Source organism: Triticum urartu, chromosome 1 (genome assembly GCF_003073215.2).
Source record: "Triticum urartu cultivar G1812 chromosome 1, Tu2.1, whole genome shotgun sequence".
NCBI classification, from domain to species: domain Eukaryota; kingdom Viridiplantae; phylum Streptophyta; class Magnoliopsida; order Poales; family Poaceae; genus Triticum; species Triticum urartu.
In genome coordinates, this window is record NC_053022.1 from 331,385,402 (window position 1) to 331,411,377 (window position 25,976).

General features: G+C 44.3%; 1 protein-coding gene and 2 long non-coding RNA genes across 5 annotated transcripts; 2 read left to right on the top strand and 1 right to left on the bottom strand.

Moving 5' to 3' along the window:
* The first annotated feature begins 10,928 nt into the window (after nucleotides 1–10,928).
* LOC125510404 lies at nucleotides 10,929–12,325 on the top strand. Of its 3 annotated transcripts, none has more exons than XM_048675578.1 (3): nucleotides 10,929–11,608; nucleotides 12,038–12,158; nucleotides 12,251–12,325. In XM_048675578.1, exons 1-3 carry the CDS (start codon nucleotides 11,254–11,256, stop codon nucleotides 12,276–12,278), a joined length of 504 nt encoding a protein of 167 aa, XP_048531535.1. In that variant the 5' UTR covers nucleotides 10,929–11,253; the 3' UTR covers nucleotides 12,279–12,325. The 3 variants fall into 3 exon arrangements, with proteins under 3 accessions (XP_048531535.1, XP_048531540.1, XP_048531532.1); XM_048675583.1 differs by having other exon boundaries at nucleotides 12,264–12,325; XM_048675575.1 differs by having other exon boundaries at nucleotides 12,038–12,319.
* Nucleotides 12,326–12,910: 585 nt separating this feature from the next.
* LOC125510417 lies at nucleotides 12,911–15,015 on the top strand. Its single transcript, XR_007284617.1, has 2 exons — nucleotides 12,911–13,240; nucleotides 14,120–15,015. It is a non-coding gene; the product is annotated as an uncharacterized LOC125510417 (long non-coding RNA).
* A 915-nt stretch (nucleotides 15,016–15,930) lies between these two features.
* On the bottom strand, nucleotides 15,931–17,455 carry LOC125533058. The gene is made up of 2 exons (XR_007294187.1): nucleotides 16,417–17,455; nucleotides 15,931–16,325 (listed from the first exon to the last, which is right to left on the bottom strand). It is a non-coding gene; the product is annotated as an uncharacterized LOC125533058 (long non-coding RNA).
* Nucleotides 17,456–25,976: the final 8,521 nt, after the last annotated feature.

Sequence of the window (25,976 nt, forward strand, 5' to 3'; positions counted from 1 at the left end):
AAGTTACAAGTGGGCAACAAAGACATGCTGTCAACCTAGAACTTCAGACATGTGGATGCAGGAAGTGGGACCTTAGTGGCATACCTTGCAACCATGCCATCTCTGCAATAAACAAGGCTAAAAGGAAACCAGAGGATTATGTCAGCAAATTCTTCAAGAAAGATTTTTATGCTGCAGCTTATGAACCAATGATCTTTCCTGTGCCTGGTGAGCATGATTGGACAAGGACCCCTGGTCTAGACATAGAACCACCTGCATTCAAAATCAAGAGAGGAAGAAGGAAAGAAAAGAGGATCAAGGGCAAATTTGAAGTACCAAAGCCAAAAGAAACTTCAAGAATGGGGACCATAACATGTGGCAATTGTGGTCTCCAAGGGCATAGGTACACAAACTGTCTTAAACAGTTGACGCCTGAGCTAGCTTTGAGGAAGAATAAGCATGTGGTAATAATTTTTCACCTTGAAATATACTAATGTTTTATTTCTTGTACATTTCTTTCTAGCATTATTAATTGTTTCCTTTTCTTTGCAAGGCTACTCCAAGAACCTCACAGCCAAGAGCCGCTGGTCCTTCTACTGCACCAACAGCAAGACAGCCAAGACCTGCTGCTTCTGCTCCTACACCACCATCATCTGGAAGAAGAGGAGCTGGCAGAGGAGCTGGTGTTACTTCTACTACAACACCACCATCTGGAAGAGGAAGGGGAGCTGGCAGAGGAGCTGGTGCTACTTCTACTACACCACCACCATCTGGAAGAGGAGCTGGCAGAGGCAGAGGAAGAGCTGGAAGAGGTGCTCCCAGGCAATATGCTGGCATTCCTATTGATGGCACACACACTGGATGGATGTCCTACTTCAATGCTAGCATGGGAGGAGGAGGAGCCATGTAATGTGAAATACTGTGGTGTTATTTTGGTTGAACTTGATGCTTGAGGTGGAGTACTGGTGGAGTACTCTAGTAATGTTGAACTTGATGCTTGTAATGTTGAACTTGAGGTGGAGTACTGGATATGTAGAACTTGCTACTGGATATGTGGTTGAACTTTAGGTGATTATCTGAATGTTGAACTTTAGGTGGTTATCTGAATGTTCACCTTTAGGTGGTTTTCTGAATGTTGAACTTTAGGTGGTTTTCTGAATGTTGAACTTTAGGCAGTTACTTGTGACAAATTAGTACCAATACTGCTGCTATCTGTTGCATGTCAGCATGGTGAAATTGCCCACATTCTGGAGTGAGCTCATTGGGGATCTGCGTGATGAAGTATGGAGGCTTAATGAAGCACGGTGACTCGGGGTCGACGGAGCCACCTAAGCCTAACCATTAGGGTTTACGGTGATTCGGGGTCGACGGAGCCACCTAAGCCTAACCATTAGGGTTTACGGTGACTCAGGGTCGAGGAAGCCACCTAAGCCTAACCATTAGGGTTTACGGTGACTCGGAGTCAACGAAGCCACCTAAGCCTAACCATTAGGGTTTACGGTGATTCGGGGGCGACGGAGCCACCTAAGCCTAACCATTAGGGTTTACGGTGACTCGGGGTCGAGGAAGCCACCTAAGCCTAACCATTAGGGTTTACGGTGACTCCGGGTCGACGGAGCCACCTAAGCCTAACCATTAGGGTTTACGGTGACTCGGGGTCGAGGAAGCCACCTAAGCCTAACCATTAGGGTTTACGGTGACTCGGGGTCGAGGAAGCCACCTAAGCCTAACCATTAGGGTTTACGGTGACTCGGGGTCGAGGAAGCCACCTAAGCCTAACCATTAGGGTTTACGGTGACTCGGGGTCGAGGAAGCCACCTAAGCCTAACCATTAGGGTTTACGGTGACTCGGGGTCGAGGAAGCCACCTAAGCCTAACCATTAGGGTTTACGGTGACTCGGGGTCGAGGAAGCCACCTAAGCCTAACCATTAGGGTTTACGGTGACTCGGGGTCGAGGAAGCCACCTAAGCCTAACCATTAGGGTTTACGGTGACTCGGGGTCGAGGAAGCCACCTAAGCCTAACCATTAGGGTTTACGGTGACTCGGGGTCGACGGAGCCACCTAAGCCTAACCATTAGGGTTTACGGTGACTCGGGGTCGATGAAGCCACCTAAGCCTAACCATTAGGGTTTACGGTGACTCGGGGTCGACGGGGCCACCTAAGACTAACCATTAGGGTTTACGGTGACTCAGGGTCGACAGAGCCACCTAAACCTAACCATTAGGGTTTACGGTGACTCGGGGTCGACGGAGCCACCTAAACCTAACCATTAGGGTTTACGGTGACTCGGGGTTGATGGAGCCACCTAAACCTAACCATTAGGGTTTATGGTGACTCGGGGTCGACGGAGCCACCTAAACCTAACCATTAGGGTTTATGGTGACTCGGGGTCGACGGAGCCACCTAAACCTAACCATTAGGGTTTATGGTGACTCGGGGTCGACGGAGCCACCTAAACCTAACCATTAGGGTTTATGGTGACTCGGGGTCAACGGAGCCACCTAAACCTAACCATTAGGGTTTACGGTGACTCGGGGTCGACAGAGCCACCTAAACATAGGCTTCCAATGCATGATATAACATAACCATCTAATAATCCAGTGCTAACATAACCATCAAGTAGTCTTCCAATGCTAACATAATCATCAAAACCTAGTGCATGAGAAATCATAATCTGAAGTCTAGCAAACATAACACAGAATATCTGATCCAGCAAACATAACACACATAACACACAATACTTACTACAGTTCAACATATTATAAAGTACACAACCATTGTTCACAATACATAGTGGAGTTTAGATGCATAGTTCATCCTTTTCTCACAAAAGGATGAAAAGCATATCTACTACATACATACACAGCCATAGTTCATCTTAGAGAAGTTCACATTTAGTAGAGCCATACACTACACAACCATCATGCCCAAAAGGTCAGCATTGCCCACTACTCTCATATTCATTTTCTTCACTTCTCTAAGATGGCCTGGATCCCCTTGATCTTCTCCTTCAGCTTCTCCTCCGCCTTAATCAACCCAGCAATCTGAAGCTCTAGCTTCCCCTTCTCTTCACCATGCTTTTCCTTTCCCTTGAGCAAATCAGCAACCTGAAACTTCAACTCTAGCTTATCTTGGGTGAGCTTCTCCTCAGACTTTGTGAGCTCTGCATTCTTCAACTCCAAGTTCATCTTAGCTTCAGTAAGCAATTGCTTATCAGTAATATGCTTCAACTTCAGGTTCTGGATGACTGTAGCTTGAGCTCTTGTCAGGTTCAGTAGCACATCATAATTCTGCTTAAACTTCTCAAACTCTGCATCTTTCTTTGCCATCTTTGCATTCATATCAGCCACCAGTTCACTTATGCATTCATGCTGATATGTAATGGCAGACTGCAGATGTCTGAAATCCACCACCCTATCCTCCTGGAAGCTCATAAGCTGATGCACATCTTGGACTAGCTTGTCATAGTTGGCCTCCAGGTTGTTCTTCTCTTCTGTCAGATGGTGGATAGTGAAAGAACTTTCAAGATTGTCATTCACCCTAGCACTTTTGGCATCTTCAACCATTGCCCATAGCTTCAACAATGCATTCTGCATTGTTGGGGGCCACTGGTGATCAACCCATTCAACAAAGCCACAATTGCTACCTTCCTGCAAAAACAACAACAACAACAACAAAACAGTTCATACATCAAGTAATTACACAAAATCACTGCAGTTGCCAAAAAGAATGTCTAAATTTAGCATCAGACCACTACATTTAACAAGAGGAGCAGCCACTTGAGTAGCTGACTGACTAGTTTAGTTACTGTACTGTTCATATCAAGGAGTGTTCAAATATTTGTAAGCTACTCTACTACCACTATTAACATAAATTACTATGTTAGCACCAGACCACTACATTTAACAAGAGGAGCAGCCACTTGAGTAAGAAAAAATATACTCATGCTTGACCTAAATTACTATTAACATAAATTACTATGCCATTGTACTCCAGCAAAATATACTCATGCTTGACCTAAATAAGCTACTCTAACCACTATGAACCAAAATGTTGACAGCAAGCAGAGTACTCCAGCAAACAGAGTTCAATATGGCACTGACCAAGTAAGAAAAAAAATCAGTATGCCTACAATCCTACAATCCATACCGGCTGTGCACATGCTAAAAACCTCCTGCCTGTGTCTGTTCCTTCAAAGGCAACAAGCCTCTCAGATGCCATGCCGTGCTTCTCACATGGAGACATCACATCCAGCTCAAGCCCCTTGTAACCTGGATCTTCAATGCTGAAAGGGACCTGCAGAAGCTCGCACAAAGACAATGGCCAAATCAAAACCTAGCGATATCAACCAAATCAAGAAATCCCAAATCTGAAACCCTAACCCTGTACTGACCTCGTTGAGACCGTCTGTGGAGGAAGACTGCATGTACGGGAGGCTAGAATGGTCGTCGCTGCTTTCGTCCTCCAAAACCATGGCGTCGGCGGGGCGGTGCGGCGGCCGGCAGTCGGGACGCGGGCGGCGGCGACGGAGGAAACGAGCGAGGAGGAGGAGGGGAGGGGAATGGTGCGGCCGGGCTGGAGCTGGTGCGACCGGACCAGGTTGGAGAGCAGCAGCGCACCGGCTCGTCCTAGTCAGCGCGCGGGCACACGCCGATTGGCCAGTGTGGCACCTGACGGGTGGGCCCGAGCTGTCGGATCGGGCGTCAATACGTATAAATACGCGTTTTAGCCTAATTTGCAAAAACTTAGACCAATGTTGGCACTGACATGCAAAAATTAGCAATCATGGTACCAATCTGCATGTGATGCCCGAATTGTGGTACTTCTGTGCAATTAACTCCGCCACTGTCGACAAACACTCGACGTCATATCCCTCCCGCCCGGCAACAGTCCCACTGCCCTCCCCAAACCTTGTCCTCCCTTGTCGGCACCAGAATTAACCAGTTTCGTCGTCGCCATCGTACTAGGAACGGAGTCATCGGAGCTCTGAGATGTCGTCAGAGTAACATGCGCAAGCCCACACCAGCTGATGCACTGGAATCGGGCTCCTTCACCACCGCCGTAGCCGAGCTCCCTGTCACTCCTGTTGACTCGGCCACAACGCACCCCGTGTCTGCAAAATCATCGCACTGCAGCAGCACCTCCGTCAGATGCGCTCACAAATCGTACGCCACGGAAGGCGGGGCCCTTTGTCGTCCTCGTGAAGACCGGACTCCCCACGGACCATCTTGCGTGCTACAGCAGCCCCAACGACATGCAACTTAGGTTGCTGGCCTACGTGACCAAGCCCATGCCCTCCTCGGATGGGATGCAAATCTTCATCAAGACTAAGGCCACAGGAAACCATTTTTTACGAAGGCTCGCGCCAACAAGATGAGAACACTGGAGAGCGGTTTGTTTGGCAGCACCAACTACGCCAAGGCCAAGTTTTTCGCCGGGGATGGGTTCCCCTCCTAGGAGCCCAACCTCGCTACTCGTCTCCTGTGAGCACCCAGAGCCCCGCCAATGACCTAGTGGATGGCATGCGTGGGATGGGATGGCTCACAGGGTGGCAGACTAGGCTTGTGGCACCAAACCATAGGGTGGAGTAAGGGCATCTTTAATGGTTGTAAGATAGTTGTTGATAGACTTTGCCACATAGGATTTTTGATGATGTGTCATACAATAAATGAGGAAAGAGAGGAAGGTTGTATGTACATGAACCAACACCCATTGCACAAGGTCCAATATAGAATGAGAGAGCACCCTATTTATTATCTCACATCCTATTGGGCAAACTAGATACAACCCATTGAAGTTGTTGTATGTTAAGGTGTTGGTTGATGGCATGACATATTTTACCAACAAACTAACATACAAACTATTGGAGATGCCCTAAGCTGGCATGCATGCACAAGCCTCCTTGGCGACCAAGTTTCGTGCATGACTACGCCCTGCAAGGTTCCTGCGCATGCAAGCCACCTCATGGTGTGCGGAACAATGGAGGACACCAAAGTCAACAACGACGGATGGGACATGCGTCCGCTCCCGGCAAGACTGGCAGAACAACACTTGGCGTGCCCTGCCATAGTGCATTGTCCCCCAATGGCATAAATGCCCCATTTATTACCTTGTAACTACCGTGGCTTCCTCTTGAACTATAAAACGGGAGCTCGAGCTACATAGTGAGAAGGGATTCTGAAAAACTACAAGCTAGTTAGTTCATACTCATTCCCCTTTCCTAGCCATGACAATCCCGGAACAGAATTGGAGCACTTGTACCCCTATTCTAAACTTCAATACATCAAAACAACCAAGTAGGACGTAGGCTTTCACTCTTCGCAATGGCCCGAACCGGGTTAAAACTCCTGGTGCATCTGTGTGAAGTTCGATCGTCTCTTCGTCCCTAATCGAATCAAAAAGGGGCTCCCAAGCTCCTAGGTGTTGTGGTCTGCACACATGACATCCTCCACCCCCCCCCCCACCACCACCACCAAAATCTGGAGGGCAACTCATGCTACTTTGTTGACGCAAAATTTCCATTGTTTAAAGAACCTCACACAAACCTAGGAATCTAAATTGAGACTTCTTTGCTTGTGCTAGTCGTGGAAGCAAGGTAACATAAACCCCTCTATGTTTATAATTTGACATATGTTCTCGTTGCTCACATGATTATCTATACACACATAGAGATAGGATTCTCTTGCAACACATGAATATGGGTTGATCTCGTAAATATTTACGTAAACTAAATGATCGATATCGACCACTGAGAGAGAAGATAGATGAAGCATTGATAGACACATGTGAGAAGCAAGTCCAAATCAGTGAGATGCAAACCCAAATCAACGAGGAGCAACCCAGATAAGGAAATTTAAGAAACTATGCCTTATACTCATAGTTACTATTATGATTTGGTTCATACTCTCTAGATCAACAACATCAGTTTTTCTTATGGGAGCCATTGTAGGGATGATGTTCTTAGTTTAGGATATTAGCTAGATGTTCTATCCTTGCACTAACATGTTACCACTAATACGTACCCTCGATCAACACGAATAATTTTATTCTGCAAAATTGAATTTGAAATGTACATTAGATCAAGTTTCAAATTTATGTTCAAATGAAGCTTGTATGCAAACATATGATTTTTTTTTGGGTGTGTATGTGTGGGGCGGGGGGGGGGGGGAGGTTAATGTTTGGATTGATAAAAGAGGGGCCACCCCTCTATCTCTATTAAACAAACCAAACAATTCAGGGCCCTAATACAAACTACTAGCATCTTAAAAAACAAAGTTTAGGGATCAAACTACCAACATAACCACCTAAAGAGAGGCAGACTCCGATTCAAATACCATCATACCACATCATTCAAGCCAGACTCCACATGTCATTAAAAAAAGCTACATGATAACAAGGGTTAAAGAACAATAAGTCCAAGGGTAAAATAAGTGATGTAGGATAAAGAATAAAGAGCTACTCCATGAGGACAACTAGTGCAGGAACTTCTTGCACGAGGTTAAGGACAACATAAAAAACACGTGGCCTAGAAACTTTCGTTTTTTAGCCACTATCCTTAGAACACCATGTCTCCAGCCTTGGGACGAACGATATACTTCATTTGCACCCGCTCGAGATGTCCTGCTCCCAGCATCAATACCCTTCTATTTCTCTCCTTTAACTATAAAATGGACCAACATTAATCTAGTAACAAATCAGTTTGATGAGGATAATAGGATCATTGATAAGTTTCTTTTCCTCAAATATCACATCATTGTTGCATCTCCAAATAGACCAAAAGACAGCACACTAACTTTTTCTCATTCTTTAGAAAACTTCCAATCCAGATTCCAAAACAATCATTCAGTGCAGTTAGAGTAGAATTTAAACTAAAAGTACATTTCAGCAAACTCTCAAACAAAATTAGCAATAGAGGATTAAAAAAACAGATGGTTTATTGTTTCATCCATGCCATAGAAAATGCCCATTTTGTTTCCAGCTCACCCACTCCTAAGTAGGTTATCGTTAGTGAGATAGTTTTTTTCTAACCATAAGCCAAAGAAAATCTTTGATCTTAGTAGGTACTCCGACCTTGCAAAGAGTTTTTTTAGGAAAGTTACATAGATATTCAATTAATTTCCTGTAAAGAGACTTGACAAAAAATTGTGAGTTGTCAACATCCATTTGATTTTATCTTTACTAGATCCCATTTCAACCTCTTTAGATTATGTTTTAAACTATTCCACAGATCCGAAGACTTCCCATATAGAATTCTTCTGAATCTGAACCCACTCCACCTTTATCAATAGCTTCAGTTAATGTGATATAGGGTAAGCAATTTAGGTGCCTTGTCATCAACCCACCAATCTTCCAAAAATCTTGTATTATGACCACCCTAAACTCTTTTTACAGAACTGATAAGGAAATATCTTAAACTTAAAGAACGCTAGTCCAAAATTGGGACGAATACTTTTATTGTAAACATGTAAACACTTTTTTAGAAATATCTTAAACTTAAAGAACGCTAGTCCAAAATTGGGACGAATACTTTTATTGTAAACATGTAAACACGTTTTTAAATACATGACAAACCTTCTTTAATTAGATAACAACCTTATTTTTTCAAAGATGCGTCAAAGATTAACGGACACAGCTTCGGTGCCTTAAAGGCACCTGCCTTTGGGTCACTGACACGTGGGTCAGTCACCTGTTGGGCCCACATGTCATAGGCACCGAAGCATCGTCCAAGATTAACGTATCCAGATCAAGGTCTTCGCAAATCATAAGCAAAATGGATACAAGATTAAGTCGAAACCTAGATCTAGTGGCACGGTAGTGGTAGTGCAGGAGACTGCGTAGGGCGGACGCCTCGTTGGCGATATGGTGGTGGTGGTGGTGGTGGTGGAGGCGGGGGCGGTGAACGCAGTGGCCTCACTCTGCCCTTCTGCGCCGGTGGCGGAGGCGGTGGCCTGGGACGAGTCGGTTTCGCGGAACTCCTACGCGGGGACGACCTCGGCGAAGGTGGGGCTCTCCCCGGCGTCCTCCCCCATACACCAACTAGCGACGGCACATTTGTGGCCGACAGAGCAGCCATGATGGCCAAGACGGCGAAGAGCTTGAAGAACAGTCGCATCAGCCGAACTTATACTGAAAACTTGGAGTAGTTGACTTGACTTGCATTTGTTCGGGAATCATGGCCTGAGTTTACAGCTGTGAAAGATGATCGAGCTGTCGCGTCAACGCATCCAGCGTTTGGCCATGTAGAAACCCAAGGTCAAGGTTTTCTGCCCTGAAGTACTCGGGCACTTGGGCAGGCAAACAAAAAAATCGAGAGAATACTTCGATATCCTCACTGGCTCGAAAAATTTCTCACTGGGCAAAGGAAGATAAAAATCCATAGTGTTACATTGCTCCGAAAACTAGCTTAAAACATGTAAACTGCAGATACAACGTGGTGATGCTGAGAAATATGGCAATGCGGGGAAGTGAAAGTGCTAATTAAGTGGCGGCGAGAGTGGCGATGGCGGAGGCGGAGGCGAGAATCGTGGTGGCGGCGGTGGCGGCGAGAGTGGTGGTGGCGGAGGCGGCTGTTCGGGTGGAGCCCCCCTCCGGTACCGACGGTGTGGTTCTGGCGGCGGCGGAGCTTCTAGTGGTGATCTCGAACCAAGAAGTCCCACTGATGCTGCTGGGGTCTGGTCACGTTGGCCAGAAGACGCCGGAGTTGGCACCGGTGGCGTGTAGCAGGAGCGAGCTCGGCCTTCCTCTGTGGCCTTCGAAGTGACCAACGTTGCTACTAGGATTAGGAGAGCCTGAGCCAGAAAGCAGGAGAGGAATCTTGCCATTGTTGGCGAAGGGAAATGCTCTCAGACTTTAGGTGCCATTCCATTGTGGGCTGAATTTATGCAGCAAACTAAATGCCCGTGATGAATGCTGTGCCTGTGCATGAGCAGTGCCAACATCTGACGGACACACCAATGGTTAATGTGCATGTGCCCCGCAAACCTCTTTTTACGCAGCCAATAGAGTCCTGCCACCTCAAAAGCTGTACTAAGTTGTATCTTTGTATTCCACTGTTTTCTTCATTTCAGCCACTGTATTTCATCAGTTTGGGCCCACCCATGTGATTTGACCAGCTGAGCCCACCCACGTGATATCATTCACGCCCCTCGCTGTACACAGCCACCTGAGGCAAGTCTCTCTTCACACACATACATAAGTACGTACTCCATTTTTTTCAAATGATCAACCTCTCTCACTCTAAATTGATTTGAAATCTTTTAAATTAATATTTAAAATTAAAACTTATAAAACTTCACTCACTTACAAGAAACTACTTCTAATAAATTTCAAATTTGTTCATTTCAAAAAACAGAGTGAGATAATATAATTTCAATTTCTTTAAAAGATGATTTCAATTATTAAAATTTCATTTTTTTCAAAGAAGATTGAAATTCAACATTCCAAAAGTGGCAAAAACAATTTCAATTTGTATTGAAACAGCTATTTCAATACATTTCTCACTGAAATAACAAGTTACAGATACTAATAAACAGAGTGAAATCCGTTCATTTCAAATAACAGAGTGAGATAATAAAATTTCAATTTCTTTAAAAGATGATTTCAGTTATTAAAATTTCATTTTTTTTCAAAGATTGAAATTCAACATTCCAAAAGTGGCAAAAACAATTTCAATTTGTATTGAAACAGCTATTTCAATACATTTCTCACTGAAATAGCAAGTTACAGATACCAACAAACCGAGTCAAATCCGTTCATTTCAAATAACAGAGTGAGATAATAAAATTTCAATTTCTTTAAAAGATGATTTCAGTTATTAAAATTTCATTTTTTTTCAAAGAAGATTGAAATTCAACATTCTAAAAGTGGCACAAACAATTCCAATTTATATTGAAACAGCTATTTCAATACATTTCTCACTGAAATAACAAGTTACAGATACTACTCCCTCCGTCCGAAAAAAGTTGTCACCATGTACATTTTGCAAAAAACACCCCCAGCTTCCCCCGACACAATCCGCACTCCAGCCGCCCATTCTTCCCCTCGCTACCCCATTCTTTCACTGCTTGCTCGCCGGCGACGCCGTGACATCGCGCCGCCTCGATCCCTTCCTCCCCCTCCCGCCCCACGTCGCCTTGCCCCTCCCTCCCCACCTCTGCCCACGCCGGTGCCACCTTCTTCCCCCATGCCTTGTTTGAAGCTTGGAATTTTGCCCGAAGGTTGGATTTTTGTGCGGCGGCCTAGCGAGGTGTCCATCCCCGAGGACCACTAGCCATGGCGGCCGCCGTCCATGTCTACCTCCTCCGTCAGCCTCCTCCTCGAGTGCCCCCTCCTCCGTCTGCCGCCTCGTCAACCCGGTCTCTTCTCCTCGCCGTGGCGCTCCCCCCTCTCCGCTCCTCCCTCCGCGTCGGCACCTGCCAACTACCCAGCGACCCCTGCTGGCCCTCTCGTCCGACCACCTGCTCGCTGTCAACCATGAAGCCCTCCCCCTCCATGGACGTCGTCGACCCAAGCACTGGGAAGCACGGGTGGTCAAGGTGGAGGAGCTCGCCGGAGCACTACGCGCTCAAGGCGTCCACAACACCTCCACGTGCTCAAGTCCAGAGCTCGCCGGAGCTTCAGATCCAGAGTAAACTCAAGTTCATGCTATAGTTCTGAACTGAAGTTTATTTGTACTGATAGATGTTGAAGACAGTAGACAATTAGCAAATGTTGAAGACAGTAGACAGATTTGGACTGAATTTTGCTCAATGAATATGGAAAATTATGGTGCACCAGCATAGGGAAAATTTAGCTACTACCTGAGCTTTTGTGTAATCTTGGTCAATGTTGAAGACAGTAGACAGATTTGGACTGATTTTTTCTTTAGTAATCTTGGTCAATGTCAAAACTTTGAAAACTGAAAACAAATTCAGCAATCTTGGTCAATGTCAATGAGAAACCAGTAACTACGGAAGTCAAAATTCAGTAATTTTGATCTTTTACTACTGGAAAGTATGATTTTTGATCTTTTATGCTGCATTGCTGAAAATTGACAGTAATTTTTCATGTACTGAAGTGAAGGCTCAATGCTGCATTGTTGACTGGCACATCAGGGGCAACCAGCAGACCATAAAATTACAAATGATTTCTCCGCGGAGCGGAAGATTGGTGGAGGTCCATTCGGAAACGTTTATAAGGTTTGGTTATTTTCCTTTAACATCTTCTATCCTTTCCACCAATGTCCATTCGGAGTACTCATATCTTTGTATCTATGGGATTAATAATACAGCGTGTTGTGCCAGATGATGGCAGAGTGATTGCGGGGAAGAAACATCAGCAAAACGCACCGATGCCGCCTGACAAGGTCATTCAACAATGAGGTTCAGAACATTAGGGCATTACCTTTAGATTTTTCTACACTTCCATGTTTGGAGCTAGGACATTTTGATCTCCAAATGCTAGTTTGACATTTCACTAGCAATTCTGAAATACTCTGCTAAAGATTGCAGGAAAATGCTTTTCTCTCTATAGTTTGAGCCACATCTATAGTGTGATCCTTTAAATTCAGATCATGTATTCCTGGGAGTTGTCTGAATTTTTTTGTTAGAACTTGGGAGTCGTACATGACCTATAGAACATCTAAAGTTCCGTTAGAAGATTCTGTAGTTCAAGGTTTGGTCCTCGGCCGTCTGTTTCTGCTATCTCCAAATATTAAATGTGTGTAGTTTGCTCCACGGCAACTACACATACTGTCAAAACTGACAAGATGTTATACTATTGTCAAAACTGAAAACTGCTGTCATTTTAACTGAATTTCTCTAAAGACATAATTGAAGTGGCTAGTCCTGGATATTGGTGAGAATCAGTCTTGTGGTTGAAATTCTACACACACTAGAGTCACTACTGATGTGTAAATTTTGAAGTAACTCGAGAAAAGTGAGCTAGAAAATTTAGTACAAGATCATTGAAATTTTGAAAATTCAGTTTCGAAGCTTCAGTTTTGCATCTCAAGTCTGATTGCCACTAAATTGAGTACAAGATCACTGAAATTTTGTTTGAAGCTTCAGTGTAAATGTTCTATTTTTAGAGTACAAGATCACTAAATACAGTTTCTCGGGGTCCTATTTTTCAGTGTAAAATTTTGTTTAGAAGGGCCCCTTATTTTTTCAGATTCTTCTATGATCATGCAGAGACTAATGAAGATAATGGATAGTGCAAAGGAGTCTATTTGGATAATGGAAGGGGAATCAGATTGCCTCGGGGGACAAATTTGACTAAGGTAATTTATGTTGAACATATCACTGATGTTGTTAGTCTTCTCCTGGCTCTCCTCCCTCTGCTCCTAGTCAGAGAGAATGCCAATGTGATATGGTTTCAGTCAAAGAGCATCTGAAAATTCTCTTTCTGAATTACAGTTTCTCAGATACGCCAGCCAAGCAAATTCATGTTGTTAAATTCACTGAAAATTTAGCTAATTTGACTTTATTGAAACTAAATTCAGTTAACTCCTTACAGTAAATTCAGTTGACTCCTTACAATAATTTGAAATTTGACAGCAAGAATGTTCCAATGAAACATTTTTTAGATGACCCATAAGACTAACTGGAAATATTTGGAAATATACTCCAGCCTTGAGTAATCTGGTGGAATCATATTAATTGTTTCCAAAATAAATTGATAGATTGTGGACTGAAATTATTTGGAAATAAGATAGCAATTGATCTAGCTGATTATATCTATCAACTTTCAGAAATGCCTGTTTAGGAAAGAGGATTGTTTTGTTGTTATGTTATCTAGAAATGTCTGAGCTAATCTAAACATGTGACCACTATAATTTGTTCATCATTCAGTAGCAGTGCAATACTTGAAACCACTATACATGTTTCTCAGCAGCAATGTCTGAACTAATCTGACCACTATAATCTGTTCATCATTCAGCCTTAGTTGTTGTTGCTGCTACAATTTCAGCAAGCAAGCATTTTCATCAAAGACACACATACACAAACATAAATGCAGTCTTGTGGATCCACACAGGCTGCTGCAGTTGAAGACCACACTGGAATTTGGACTTCAGTTTAAATTTTAGCTTCAAGTTCATCAGAAGTTGGGAGCACATGCAGCATCACTGAATTTAAATGTGTACACTGAACTTTTACAGGCAGCAGCACTGAACTTTAACTCTTGCGGCACAGGCGGGCAGCAGCAGCGGCGAGGGGTGGGGCGGCAAAAGGCAGCGGTGGCGGGGCTCGATCAGGCACCCGGTCGTCTCGCCGGTGGGCAGGCCCGCGTGGCCCTGCCTGCCGGAGTCGCCAGAGAGAGGAGCGGTGGCCGCGGGTGCGAGGAAGCAGCCTGGGACGTGAGCAGCAGCATGCACTCCTGGTCCAGGCGATCGACACCCAGGAGCACGCAGAGCTCGAGGAGGACGACCTCAACCGGATCACAGTGGGAGGCTCCGGCGACGCTCGGGGGGGATCTTGGCAGGAGGGGAACGCGCAGAGGGGATCGTGGCTGGAGGGGAACGCGTGGAGGTGGTGGTGGAGTGAGGGGAATGCGTCGGCGTGGTTCCTCAGCAGCAGCGGAGCAGTTCCTGGCCGGCGCACGTCCTGGCCAGCGCAGGTGAAGAATCCTACGACGGCACCTTTGGCGACGCGCGGAATCGTGCAGGTGCAGATGGGTGGCGGCGGTGGAATCAGAGGCGCAGGTGGCGGGCGGGCGGCGGAATCAGAGGCGCAAGTGGGCTCGTGCTAGTGGACGGCAGTGAAATCAGCTGGTGGCGCCTGGCCAGGCGATGCACGGGGACGACCGAGGAAGAAGATGGAGACATGAATCTATTTGAGATAGTTTTAAAACTCGGAGGGCTTTTTTGCAAAAACACCAGTACACTTCGCGTTGGACAACTTTTTCTGGACGGAGGGAGTAATAAACAGAGTGAAATCCGTTCATTTCAAATAACAGAGTGAGATAATAAAATTTCAATTTCTTTAAAAGATGATTTCAGTTATTAAAATTTCATTTTTTTTCAAAGAAGATTGAAATTCAACATTCTAAAAGTGGTACAAACAATTCCAATTTATATTGAAACAGCTATTTCAAGACATTTCTCACTGAAATAGCAAGTTACAGATACCAATAAACCGAGTCAAATCCGTTCATTTCAAATAACAGAGTGAGATAATAAAATTTCAATTTCTTTAAAAGATGATTTCAGTTATTAAAATTTCATTTTTTTCAAAGAAGATTGAAATTCAACATTCTAAAAGTGGTACAAACAATTCCAATTTATATTGAAACAGCTATTTCAAGACATTTCTCACTGAAATAGCAAGTTACAGATACCAATAAACCGAGTCAAATCCGTTCATTTCAAATAACAGAGTGAGATAATAAAATTTCAATTTCTTTAAAAGATGATTTCAGTTATTAAAATTTCATTTTTTTGCAAAGAAGATTGAAATTCAACATTCTAAAAGTGGTACAAACAATTCCAATTTATATTGAAACAGCTATTTCAATACATTTCTCACTGAAATAACAAGTTACAGATACCAATAAACCGGGTCAAATCCGTTCATTTCAAATAACAGAGTGAGATAATAAAATTTCAATTTCTTTAAAAGATGATTTCAGTTATTAAAATTTCATTTTTTTCAAAGAAGATTGAAATTCAACATTCTAAAAGTGGCACAAACAATTCCAATTTATATTGAAACAGCTATTTCAATACATTTCTCACTGAAATAACAAGTTACAGATACTAATAAACCGAGTGAAATCCGTTCATTTCAAATAACAGAGTGAGATAATAAAATTTCAATTTCTTTAAAAGATGATTTCAGTTATTAAAATTTCATTTTTTTCAAAGAAGATTGAAATTCAACATTCCAAAAGTGGCAAAAACAATTTCAATTTGTATTGAAACAGCTATTTCAATACATTTCTCACTGAAATAACAAGTTACAGATACCAATAAACCGAGTCAAATCCGTTCATTTCAAATAACAGATGTAACTCAATACCAATAGCTACACACACAGGTACATAGATGTAACTCAATACATTTTTGACCCGTTTGTTTATATTGAAATTGGTACATAGATGTAACTGAAATCTTCTTTGAACATGCCCTCTGTACACCAATACCAATGGCTACACACACATAGATGTAAATTTCACTCAAATAACAAGTTACAGATTGAAATATAAATTTCACATATCTTGCACAACTCAGCTACACACACAGGTACATAGATGTAACTTGATTTCTGAAATTGATTCACTCTTGGTTCTCTTTCAGAAAAGTGTAACACATGCCCTCTGCACAAACAATCAAATATCTGAAACTGAAGATGCAGGAGGCCGATGATCTGGTAGAGAAACAAGGAATTTTGAAATCATGAAAAATAAAACCGAAATCATGATATGGAGAGAGGTTAGGAGAGATGATTCATGACTAACCAGATCCAATGGCGGTCAGGCTTGGAGTCGCCAGATCCGGCGACAACGGTGCGCGGTGCCCCGCCGTGGTGCCCGTGCTGCACGTAGCCACCAACGGCGAGCACGGCTGCCCGTGGACGGGCTTGTGGCGGGCGGGATCGAGGAACCTCGCCGGAGCAGGTCACCCCGACGCCCACGGGATCTGGTTGATGCAGGGTACGAGAGCTGACCGGGCTAGATGGGGACGAACCTGTCTCGCTGGATCTCATTGGACCATGAGGGCTTTTGTACTTGTACGCGTGGTGGTCGCCATGGCCGGCCGGGGAAGGAGGATCCAGCGGCGGGGTGGCTGGTCGGCGCCGTCGCCCATGACGGCGTCCGACAGTGACAGAGAAAAAGAAATTTTGTGGGGTCCAACCGCACGAATCTAAAAGCATTGACGAATGGTGGATTTCCAACCGGTAGCTCCCTGAACCGGTAAAATAACTTAGTCGGCATGTGCCCCCCGTGTCTGCCACTGCCGACATGGTGCCGCCTGGATGGAGATACTTCAGTGGTCACCTGGTAATAAAAGTAAAACACCACAGCTTGGAGCTTCTGTGAGGAGAAAAACTGTGATCTTCTGAGATGTCCGTCGAGTCCTGGTCAAATTTCAAAAATCTTGACGAAGGCACAAGGGATCTATAATACCCAAGTGCAGGAGACGTGGATCGACTAGGGCCCTGTTCGGAATCGATCCGCTCCGAGGAATTGTGGAGCTCGGTTTTGCCAGCTCCGTCAAAATAAGCTGAAATCTCGTCCGCTCCGGGAGCGGAGTTATAGGAGCAGTTGGAAACCGAACGCTCCCTAGATAGGTGCTGATTGGAGAAACCAGACTAGAGAACCCTCGAAGAGAATACTTTGAACATCATTAGGCTGTGTCTATTGTCTTATTGTCTAAGGACTAGCCATGCTAAGGACATCCCTTGCAGGTCACTTATAATTTCGCTCCTCGACCTGTATACCTTAACATTTTATATTTGACGAGTTAAATAAAAATGATTTGAGCCGAATCCTTCAAATTTAACTCCCTAAAAAATTTCATTCATCAATTGTTCTAAGTTTTTTGTTTACATGCAACATTTCAACTACATATTTGCACATATATTGAATTCCAACTTAATAATCAAAGTTCACATAATTCATGGATATTACAAATTTAAAGTTTGCAAATCAAATTATTCAAATTCAAAAACACAAAATAGTCCAAATAAAATAAAGAGCATGACATAGGCACAACAATCAAGTGTTGTGGAGTAGCCACTGATGCTCAATACGATCATCTTGGAGCCGAGTATGAACTTCTCGGTTCTCGATGCTTTGATGCGAATAGGTATTGTCCAGGATGGCAAGGACATGAAGGAGCGCGCTTTGGAGCAGTTCGCGAACAGGTTCAAGGGACAGCTGCCAGAAGAGGCTATTGCAGTCATGAGGGCCCTGTTCAAGATCGACAACAGTCGCTCGGTGGAGGTGGAGGATGCTCTTGAAAGAAATATGCCCTAGAGGCAATAATAAAGTTGTTATTTATATTTCCTTATATCATGATAAATGTTTATTATTCATGCTAGAATTGTATTAACCGAAAACTTAATACATGTGTGAATACATAGACAAACAGATTGTCACTAGTTTGCCTCTACTTGACTAGCTCGTTGAATCAATGATGGTTATGTTTCCTAACCATAGACATGAGTTGTCATTTGATTAACGGGATCACATCATTAGAGAATGATGTGATTGACTTGACCCATCCGTTAGCTTAGCACGATGATCGTTTAGTTTGTTGCTATTGCTTTCTTCATAACTATACATGTTCCTATGACTATGAGATCATGCAACTCCCGAATACCGAAGGAACACTTTGTGTGCTACCAAACGTCACAACATAACTGGGTGATTATAAAGGTGCTCTACAGGTGTCTCTGATGGTACTTGTTGAGTTGGCATAGATCAAGATTAGGATTTGTCACTCTGATTGTCGGAGAGGTATCTCTGGGCCCTCTCGGTAATGCACATCACTATAAGCCTTGCAAGCAATGTAACTAATGAGTTAGTTGCGGGATGATGCATTACAGAACGAGTAAAGAGACTTGCCGGTAACGAGATTGAACTGGGTATTGAGATACTGACGATCGAATCTCGGGCAAGTAACATACCGATGACAAAGGGAACAACGTATGGTGTTATGCGGTTTGACCGATAAAGATCTTCGTAGAATATGTAGGAGACAATATGAGCATCCAGGTTCCGCTATTGGCTATTGACCGGAGACATGTCTCGGTCATGTCTACATAGTTCTCGAACCCGTAGGATCCGCACGCTTAACGTTCGGTGACGATCGGTATTATGAGTTTATGTGTTTTGATGTACCGAAGGTTGTTCGGAGTCCCGGATGAGATCAGGGACATGACGAGGAGTCTCGAAATGTTTGAGACGTAAAGATCGATATATTGGAAGGCTATATTCGGACATCGGAAAGGCTCTGAGTGGTTCGGGTATTTATCGGAGTACCGGGGAGTTACGGGAATTCGTCGGAGAGTATATGGGCCTTATTAGGCTTTAGGGGAAAGAGAGAGGGGAGGCTGCGCGCCCCCCAAGGCCTAGTCCGAATTGGACTAGGGGGAGGGGCGGCGCCCCTCCTTCCTTATCTTCTCTTTTCCCTTTCCTTCTCTCCTACTCCTACTACATGGAAGGGGGGAATCTTATTCCCGGTGGGAGTAGGACTCCCCAGGGCGCGCCATAGTAGAGGGCCGGCCCTCCCCTCCTCCACTCCTTTATATACGGGGGAGGGGGGCACCCCATGGACACAGAAGTTGATCATTGATCTCTTAGCCGTGTGCGGAGCCCCCCTCCACCATAATCCACATCGGTCATATCGTAGCGGTGCTTAGGCGAAGCCCTGTTCTGGTAGCATCATCATCGTCGTCATCACGCCATCGTGCTGACGAAGATCTCCCTCGACACTCTGCTGGATCATGAGTTCGTGGGACGTCACCGAGCCGAACGTGTGCAGATCGCGGATGTGTCGTACTTTCGGTACTAGGATCGGTCGATCGTGAAGACGTACGACTACATCAACCGCGTTGTCATAACGCTTCCGCTTACGGTCTACAAGGGTATGTAGACGATACTCTCCCCTATCGTTTCTATGCATCACCATGATCTTGCGTGTGCGTAGGAATTTTTTTGTAATTACTACGTTCCCCAACAGTGGTTTCAGAGCCAGGTTTATGCGTAGATGTCATATGCATGAGTATAACACAAAGGAGTTGTGGGCGTGGTTATATACATATTGCTTGCTGTCACTAGTTGATTCTTGATTCAGCGGCATTGTTGGATGAAGCGGCCCAGACTGACTTTACGCATACGCTTACGCGAGACTGGTTCTACCGACGTGCTTCGCACACAGTTGGCTAGTGGATGTCTGTTTCTCCAGCTTTACTTGAATCGAGTCTAACTACGCCTGGTCCTTGTTGAAGGTGATAAGCTCTACGTTCACATACAACGGGTGCAAGCCGGTTTTGCACACGCAGAATACTCGGGTTAAACTTGACGAGGCTAGCATATGCAGATATGGCCTCGGTGTTGGAAATATGCCCTAGAGGCAATAATAAATTAGTTATTATTATATTTCCTTGTTCATGATAATCGTTTATTATCCATGCTAGAATTGTATTGATAGGAAACTCAGATACATGTGTGGATACATAGACAACACCATGTCCCTAGTAAGCCTCTAGTTGACTAGCTCGTTGATCAATAGATGGTTACGGTTTCCTGACCATGGACATTGGATGTCGTTGATAACAGGATCACATCATTAGGAGAATGATGTGATGGACAAGACCCAATCCTAAGCCTAGCACAAGATCGTGTAGTTCGTATGCTAAAGCTTTTCTAATGTCAAGTATCATTTCCTTAGACCATGAGATTGTGCAGCTCCCGGATACCGTAGGAATGCTTTGGGTGTACCAAACGTCACAACGTAACTGGGTGGCTATAAAGGTGCACTGCGGGTATCTCCGAAAGTGTCGGTTGGGTTGGCATGAATCGAGACTGGATTCTGTCACTCCGTGTAACGGAGGTATCTCTGGGCCCACTCGGTAGGACATCATCATAATGTGCACAATGTGACCAAGGAGTTGATCACGGATGCCGATGTGTTACGGAACGAGTAAAGAGACTTGCCGGTAACGAGATTGAATGAGGTATCGGGATACCGACGATCGAATCTCGGGCAAGTATCGTACCGATAGACAAAGGAATTGTATACGGGATTGATTGAATCCTTGACATCGTGGTTCATCCGATGAGATCATCGTGGAGCATGTGGGAGCCAACATGGGTATCCAGATCCCGCTATTTGGTTATTGACCGGAGAGTTGTCTCGGCCATGTCTGCATGACTCCCGAGCCCGTAAGGTCTACACACTTAAGGTTCGATGACGCTAGGGTTATAGGGAAAGTATGTACGCGGTTACCGAATGTTGTTCGGAGTCCCGAATGAGAGCCCGGACGTCACGAAGAGTTCCGGAATGGTCCGAAAGTAAAGATTTATGTATGGGAAGTCCCGTTTTGGTCACCAGAAAAGTTTCGGGTGCTATCGGTAACGTACCGGGACCACCCGTAGGGTCCCGGGGGTCCACCAGGTGGGGCCACCAGCCCCAGAAAGCTGTGTGGGCTAAGTGTGGGAGGGGACCAGCCCCAGGTAGGCTGGTGCACCCCCCACCAAGGCCCAAGGCACGTGGAGAGTGGGAAGGGGGCAAACCCTAGGTCCAGATGGGCCTTAAGGCCCACCCTAGGGCGCCCCCCTCTCTTTCCCCCCTTGGCCGCACCCTAGATGGGTTTTGGGGGCTGCCGCCACCCCTAGGGATGGAACCCTAGATGGGGGCGCAGCCCCTCCCCTTCCCCTATATATATTGGGGTTTTTTGGGGCTGCCAGACATAGGAGATCATCTCCCTCTTGGCGCAGCCCTACCTCTCTCCCTCCTCGTCTCTCGTAGTGCTTGGCGAAGCCCTGCTAGAGTCCCGCGCTCCTCCACCACCACCACGCCGTCGTGCTACTGCTGGACGGAGTCTTCCCCAACCTCTCCCTCTCTCCTTGCTGGATCAAGGCATGGGCGACGTCACCGGGCTGCACGTGTTTTGAACGCGGAGGCGCCGTTGTTCGGCGCTTAGATCGAAATCGACCGCAATCTGAATCGCCACGAGTACGACTACCTCATCCGCGTTCTTGCAACGCTTCCGCTTAGCGATCTACAAGGGTATGTAGATGCACTCCCTTTCCCGTCGTTGCTAGATTACTCCATAGATTGATCTTGGTGATGCATAGAAAATTTTAAATTTCTGCTACGATCCCCAACAGTGGCATCATGAGCTAGGTCTATGCGTAGTTTCTATGCACGAGTAGAACATAAGTTGTTGTGGGCGTCGATTTTGTCAATTTACTTGCCGTTACTAGTCTTATCTTGATTCGGCGACATCATGGGATGAAGCGGCCCGGAGCGACCTTACACGTACTCTTACGTGAGACAGGTTCCACCGACTGACATGCACTAGTTGCATAAGGTGGCTAGCGGGTGTCTGTCTCTCCCACTTTAGTCGGATCGGATTCGATGAAAAGGGTCCTTATGAAGGGTAAATAGAAATTGGCATATCACGTTGTGGTTTTCGCGTAGGTAAGAAACGTTCTTGCTAGAAACCTATAGCAGCCACGTAAAAACTTGCAACAACAATTAGAGGACGTCTAACTTGTTTTTGCAGCATATGCCTTGTGATGTGATATGGCCAAAAGGATGTGATGAATGATATATGTGATGTATGAGATTGATCATGTTCTTGTAATAGGAATCACGACTTGCATGTCGATGAGTATGACAACCGGCAGGAGCCATAGGAGCTGTCTTAATTTATTTATGACCTGCGTGTCAACATAAACGTCATGTAATTACTTTACTTTATTGCTAAAGCGTTAGCCATAGTAGTAGAAGTAATAGATGATGAGACAACTTCAAGAAGACACGATGATGGAGATCATGATGATGGAGATCATGATGATGGAGATCATGGTGTCATGCCGGTGACAACGATGATCATGGAGCCCCGAAGATGGAGATCAAAAGGAGCAAATGATATTGGCCATATCATGTCACTATTTGATTACATGTGATGTTTATCATGTTTTACATCTTATTTGCTTAGAACAACGGTAGCTTAAATAAGATGATCCCTCTCAATAATTTCAAGAAAGTGTTCCCCCTAACTGTGCACCGTTGCGAAGGTTCGTTGTTTCGAAGCACCACGTGATGATCGGGTGTGATAGATTCTAACGTTCGAATACAACGGGTGTAAGACAGATTTACACATGCAATACACTTAGGTTGACTTGACGAGCCTAGCATGTACAGACATGGCCTCGGAACACGGAAGACCGAAAGGTCAAACATGAGTCGTATAGAAGATACGATCAACATGAAGATGTTCACCAATGATGACTAGTCCGTCTCACGTGATGATCGGACACGGCCTAGTTGACTCAGATCATGTATCACTTAGATGACTAGAGGGATGCCTATCTGAGTGGGAGTTCATTAAATAATCAGATGAACTTAATTATCATGAACATAGTCAAAAGGATTTTGCAAATTATGTCGTAGCTTACGCTTTTGTTCTACTATTTTAGATATGTTCCTAGAGAAAATTTAGTTGAAAGTTGATAGTAGCAATTATGCGGACTGGGTCCGTAAACTAAGGATTGTCTTCATTGCTGCGTAGAAGGATTATGTCCTTAATGCACCGCTTAGTGAGCTGAACCTCGAGCGTCGGTTGTGGATGTTGCGAACATCTGACATACACGTTTTGATGACTACATGATAGTTCAGTGCGTAATGCTAAATGGTTTAGAATTGAGGCACCAAAGACGTTTTTGAAACATCGCAGAACATGTGAGATGTTCCAAGGACTGAAATTGGGATTTCAGGCTAGTGCCCACGTCAAGAGGTATGAGACCTGTGACAAGTTTCCTAAGCCTGCAAACTAAGGAGAAAAGCTCAATCGTTGAGCATGTGCTCAGATGGTATGAGTACTACAATCGCTTGAATCGAGTGGGAGTTGATCTTCCAGATGAGATAGTGATGGTTCTCCAAAGTCACTGCCACTAAGCTACTAGAGCTTCATGATGAACTATAACATATCAGGGATAGATATGATGATCCTTGAGCTATTCACGACACCGCGAAAGTAGAAATCAAATAGGAGCATCAATTGTTGATGGTTAGTAAAACCACTAGTTTCAAGAAGGGCAAGGGAAAGAAGGGATACTTCATGAGACGGCAAATCAGTTGCTGCTCTAGTGAAGAAACCCAAGGTTGAACCAAACCCGAGACTAAGTGCTTCTATAATGAGGAACGATCACTGAAGCAGAATTACCCTAGATACTTGGTAGATGAGAAGGCTGGCAAGGTCGACAGAAGTATTTTGGATATATGTCATATTATTGTGTACTTTACTAGTACTCCTAGTAGCACCAGGGTAATAAATACCGGTTCGGTTGCTAAGCGTTAGTAACTCGAAATAAAAGGCTGCGGAGACTAGCTAAAGGTGAGATGACGATATGTGTTGGAAGTGTTTCCAAGGTTGATGTGATCAAACATCGCACGCTCCCTCTACCATCGGGATTGGTGTTAAACCGAAATAATTGTTATTTGTTGTTTGCGTTGAGCATAGACATGATTGGATTATGTTTATAGCCACACGGTTATTCATTTAAGGAGAATAATGGTTACTCTGTTTATTTGAATAATACCTTCAATGGTCTTGCACCGAAAAATGAATGGTTTATTGAATCTCGATCGTAGTGATACACATGTTCATGCCAAAAGATAGTAATGATAGTACCACATACTTATGGCACTGCCATTTGAGTCATATTGGTAGATATGCATGAAGAAACTCCATGCAGATGGATCGCTTGGACTCACTTGATTTTGAATCACTTGAGACATGAAAATCATACCACATGGGCAAGATGACTGAAAGGCCTAGTTTTCAGTAAGATGGAACAAGAAAGCAACTTGTTGGAAGTAATACATTTTGATGTGTGCAGTACAATGAGTGCTGAGGCACGCAGTGGATATCGTTATGTTCTTACTTCACAGATGATTTGAGTAGCTGCTGAGTATATTTACTTGATGAAACACAAGTCTGAATTATTGAAAGGTTTAAGTAATTTCAGAGTGAAGTTGAAGATCGTCGTGACAAGATGATAAAATGTTTATGATATGATCATAGAGATGAATATCTGAGTTACGAGTTTGGCACACAATTAAGACATTGTGGAAATTGTTTCACAACTAATACCGCCTGGACCACCATAGTGTGATGGTGTGTCCAAACATCACAACTGCACCCTATTGGATATGGTGCATGCCATGATGTCTCTTATCGAGTTACCACTACCGTTTATGGGTTAGGCATTAAAGACAACCGCATTCACTTTAAATAGGGCACCACACAATTCCGTTGAGACGACACCGTATGAACTATGGTTTAGAGAAACCTAAGCTGTCGTTTCTTAAAAGTTTGGGGCTGCGATGCTTATGTGAAAAAGTTTCAGGCTGATAAGCTCGAACCCAAAGCGGATAAATGCATCTTCATAGAATACCCCAAAATAGTTGGGTATACCTCCTATTTCAGATCCGGAAGCAAAAGTGATTGTTTCTAGAAACGGGTCCTTTCTCGAGGAAAAGTTTCTCTCGAAAGAATTGAGTGGGAGGATGGTGTAGACTTGATGAGGTTATTGAACCATCACTTCAACTAGTGTGTAGAAGGGCACATGAAGTTGTTCCTGTGGCACCTACACCAATTGAAGTGGAAGCTTATGATAGTGATCATGAAACTTCGGATCAAGTCACTACCAAACCTCATAGGTCGACAAGGATGCATACTACTTCAGAGTGGTACATAATCATGTCTTGGAAGTCATGTTGCTAGACAACAATGAACCTACGAGCTATGGAGAAGTGATGGTGGGCCCAGATTCCGAAGAATGGCTCGAGGCCATAAAATTTGAGAGAGGATCCATGTATAAAAGAAAGTATAGACTTTGAAAGAACCACTTGATGGTCGTAAGGCTGTTGGGTGCAGATGGATTTTAAAAGGAAGACAGACAATGATGGTAAGTGTCACCATTAAGAAAGCTAGACTTGTCGTTAAGATGTTTCCCGACAAGTTCAAGGAGTTGACTACGATGAGACTTTCTCACTCGTAGCGATGCTAAGAGTCTGTTGGAATTATATTAGCAATTACTGCATTATTTATGAAATCTTGCAGATAGGATGTCAAAACATCGTTTCCTCGACGATTTTCTTGAGGAAAGGTTGTATGTGATAAAACCAGAAGTTTTTTGACAATCCTGAAAGATGCTAACAAGTATGCAAAGCTCCAGCAACCCTTCTAAGGACTGGAGTAAGCATCTCGGAGTTGGAATGTACGCTTTGATGAGATGATCAAAGATTTTGGGTTTATACAAAGTTTATGAGAAAC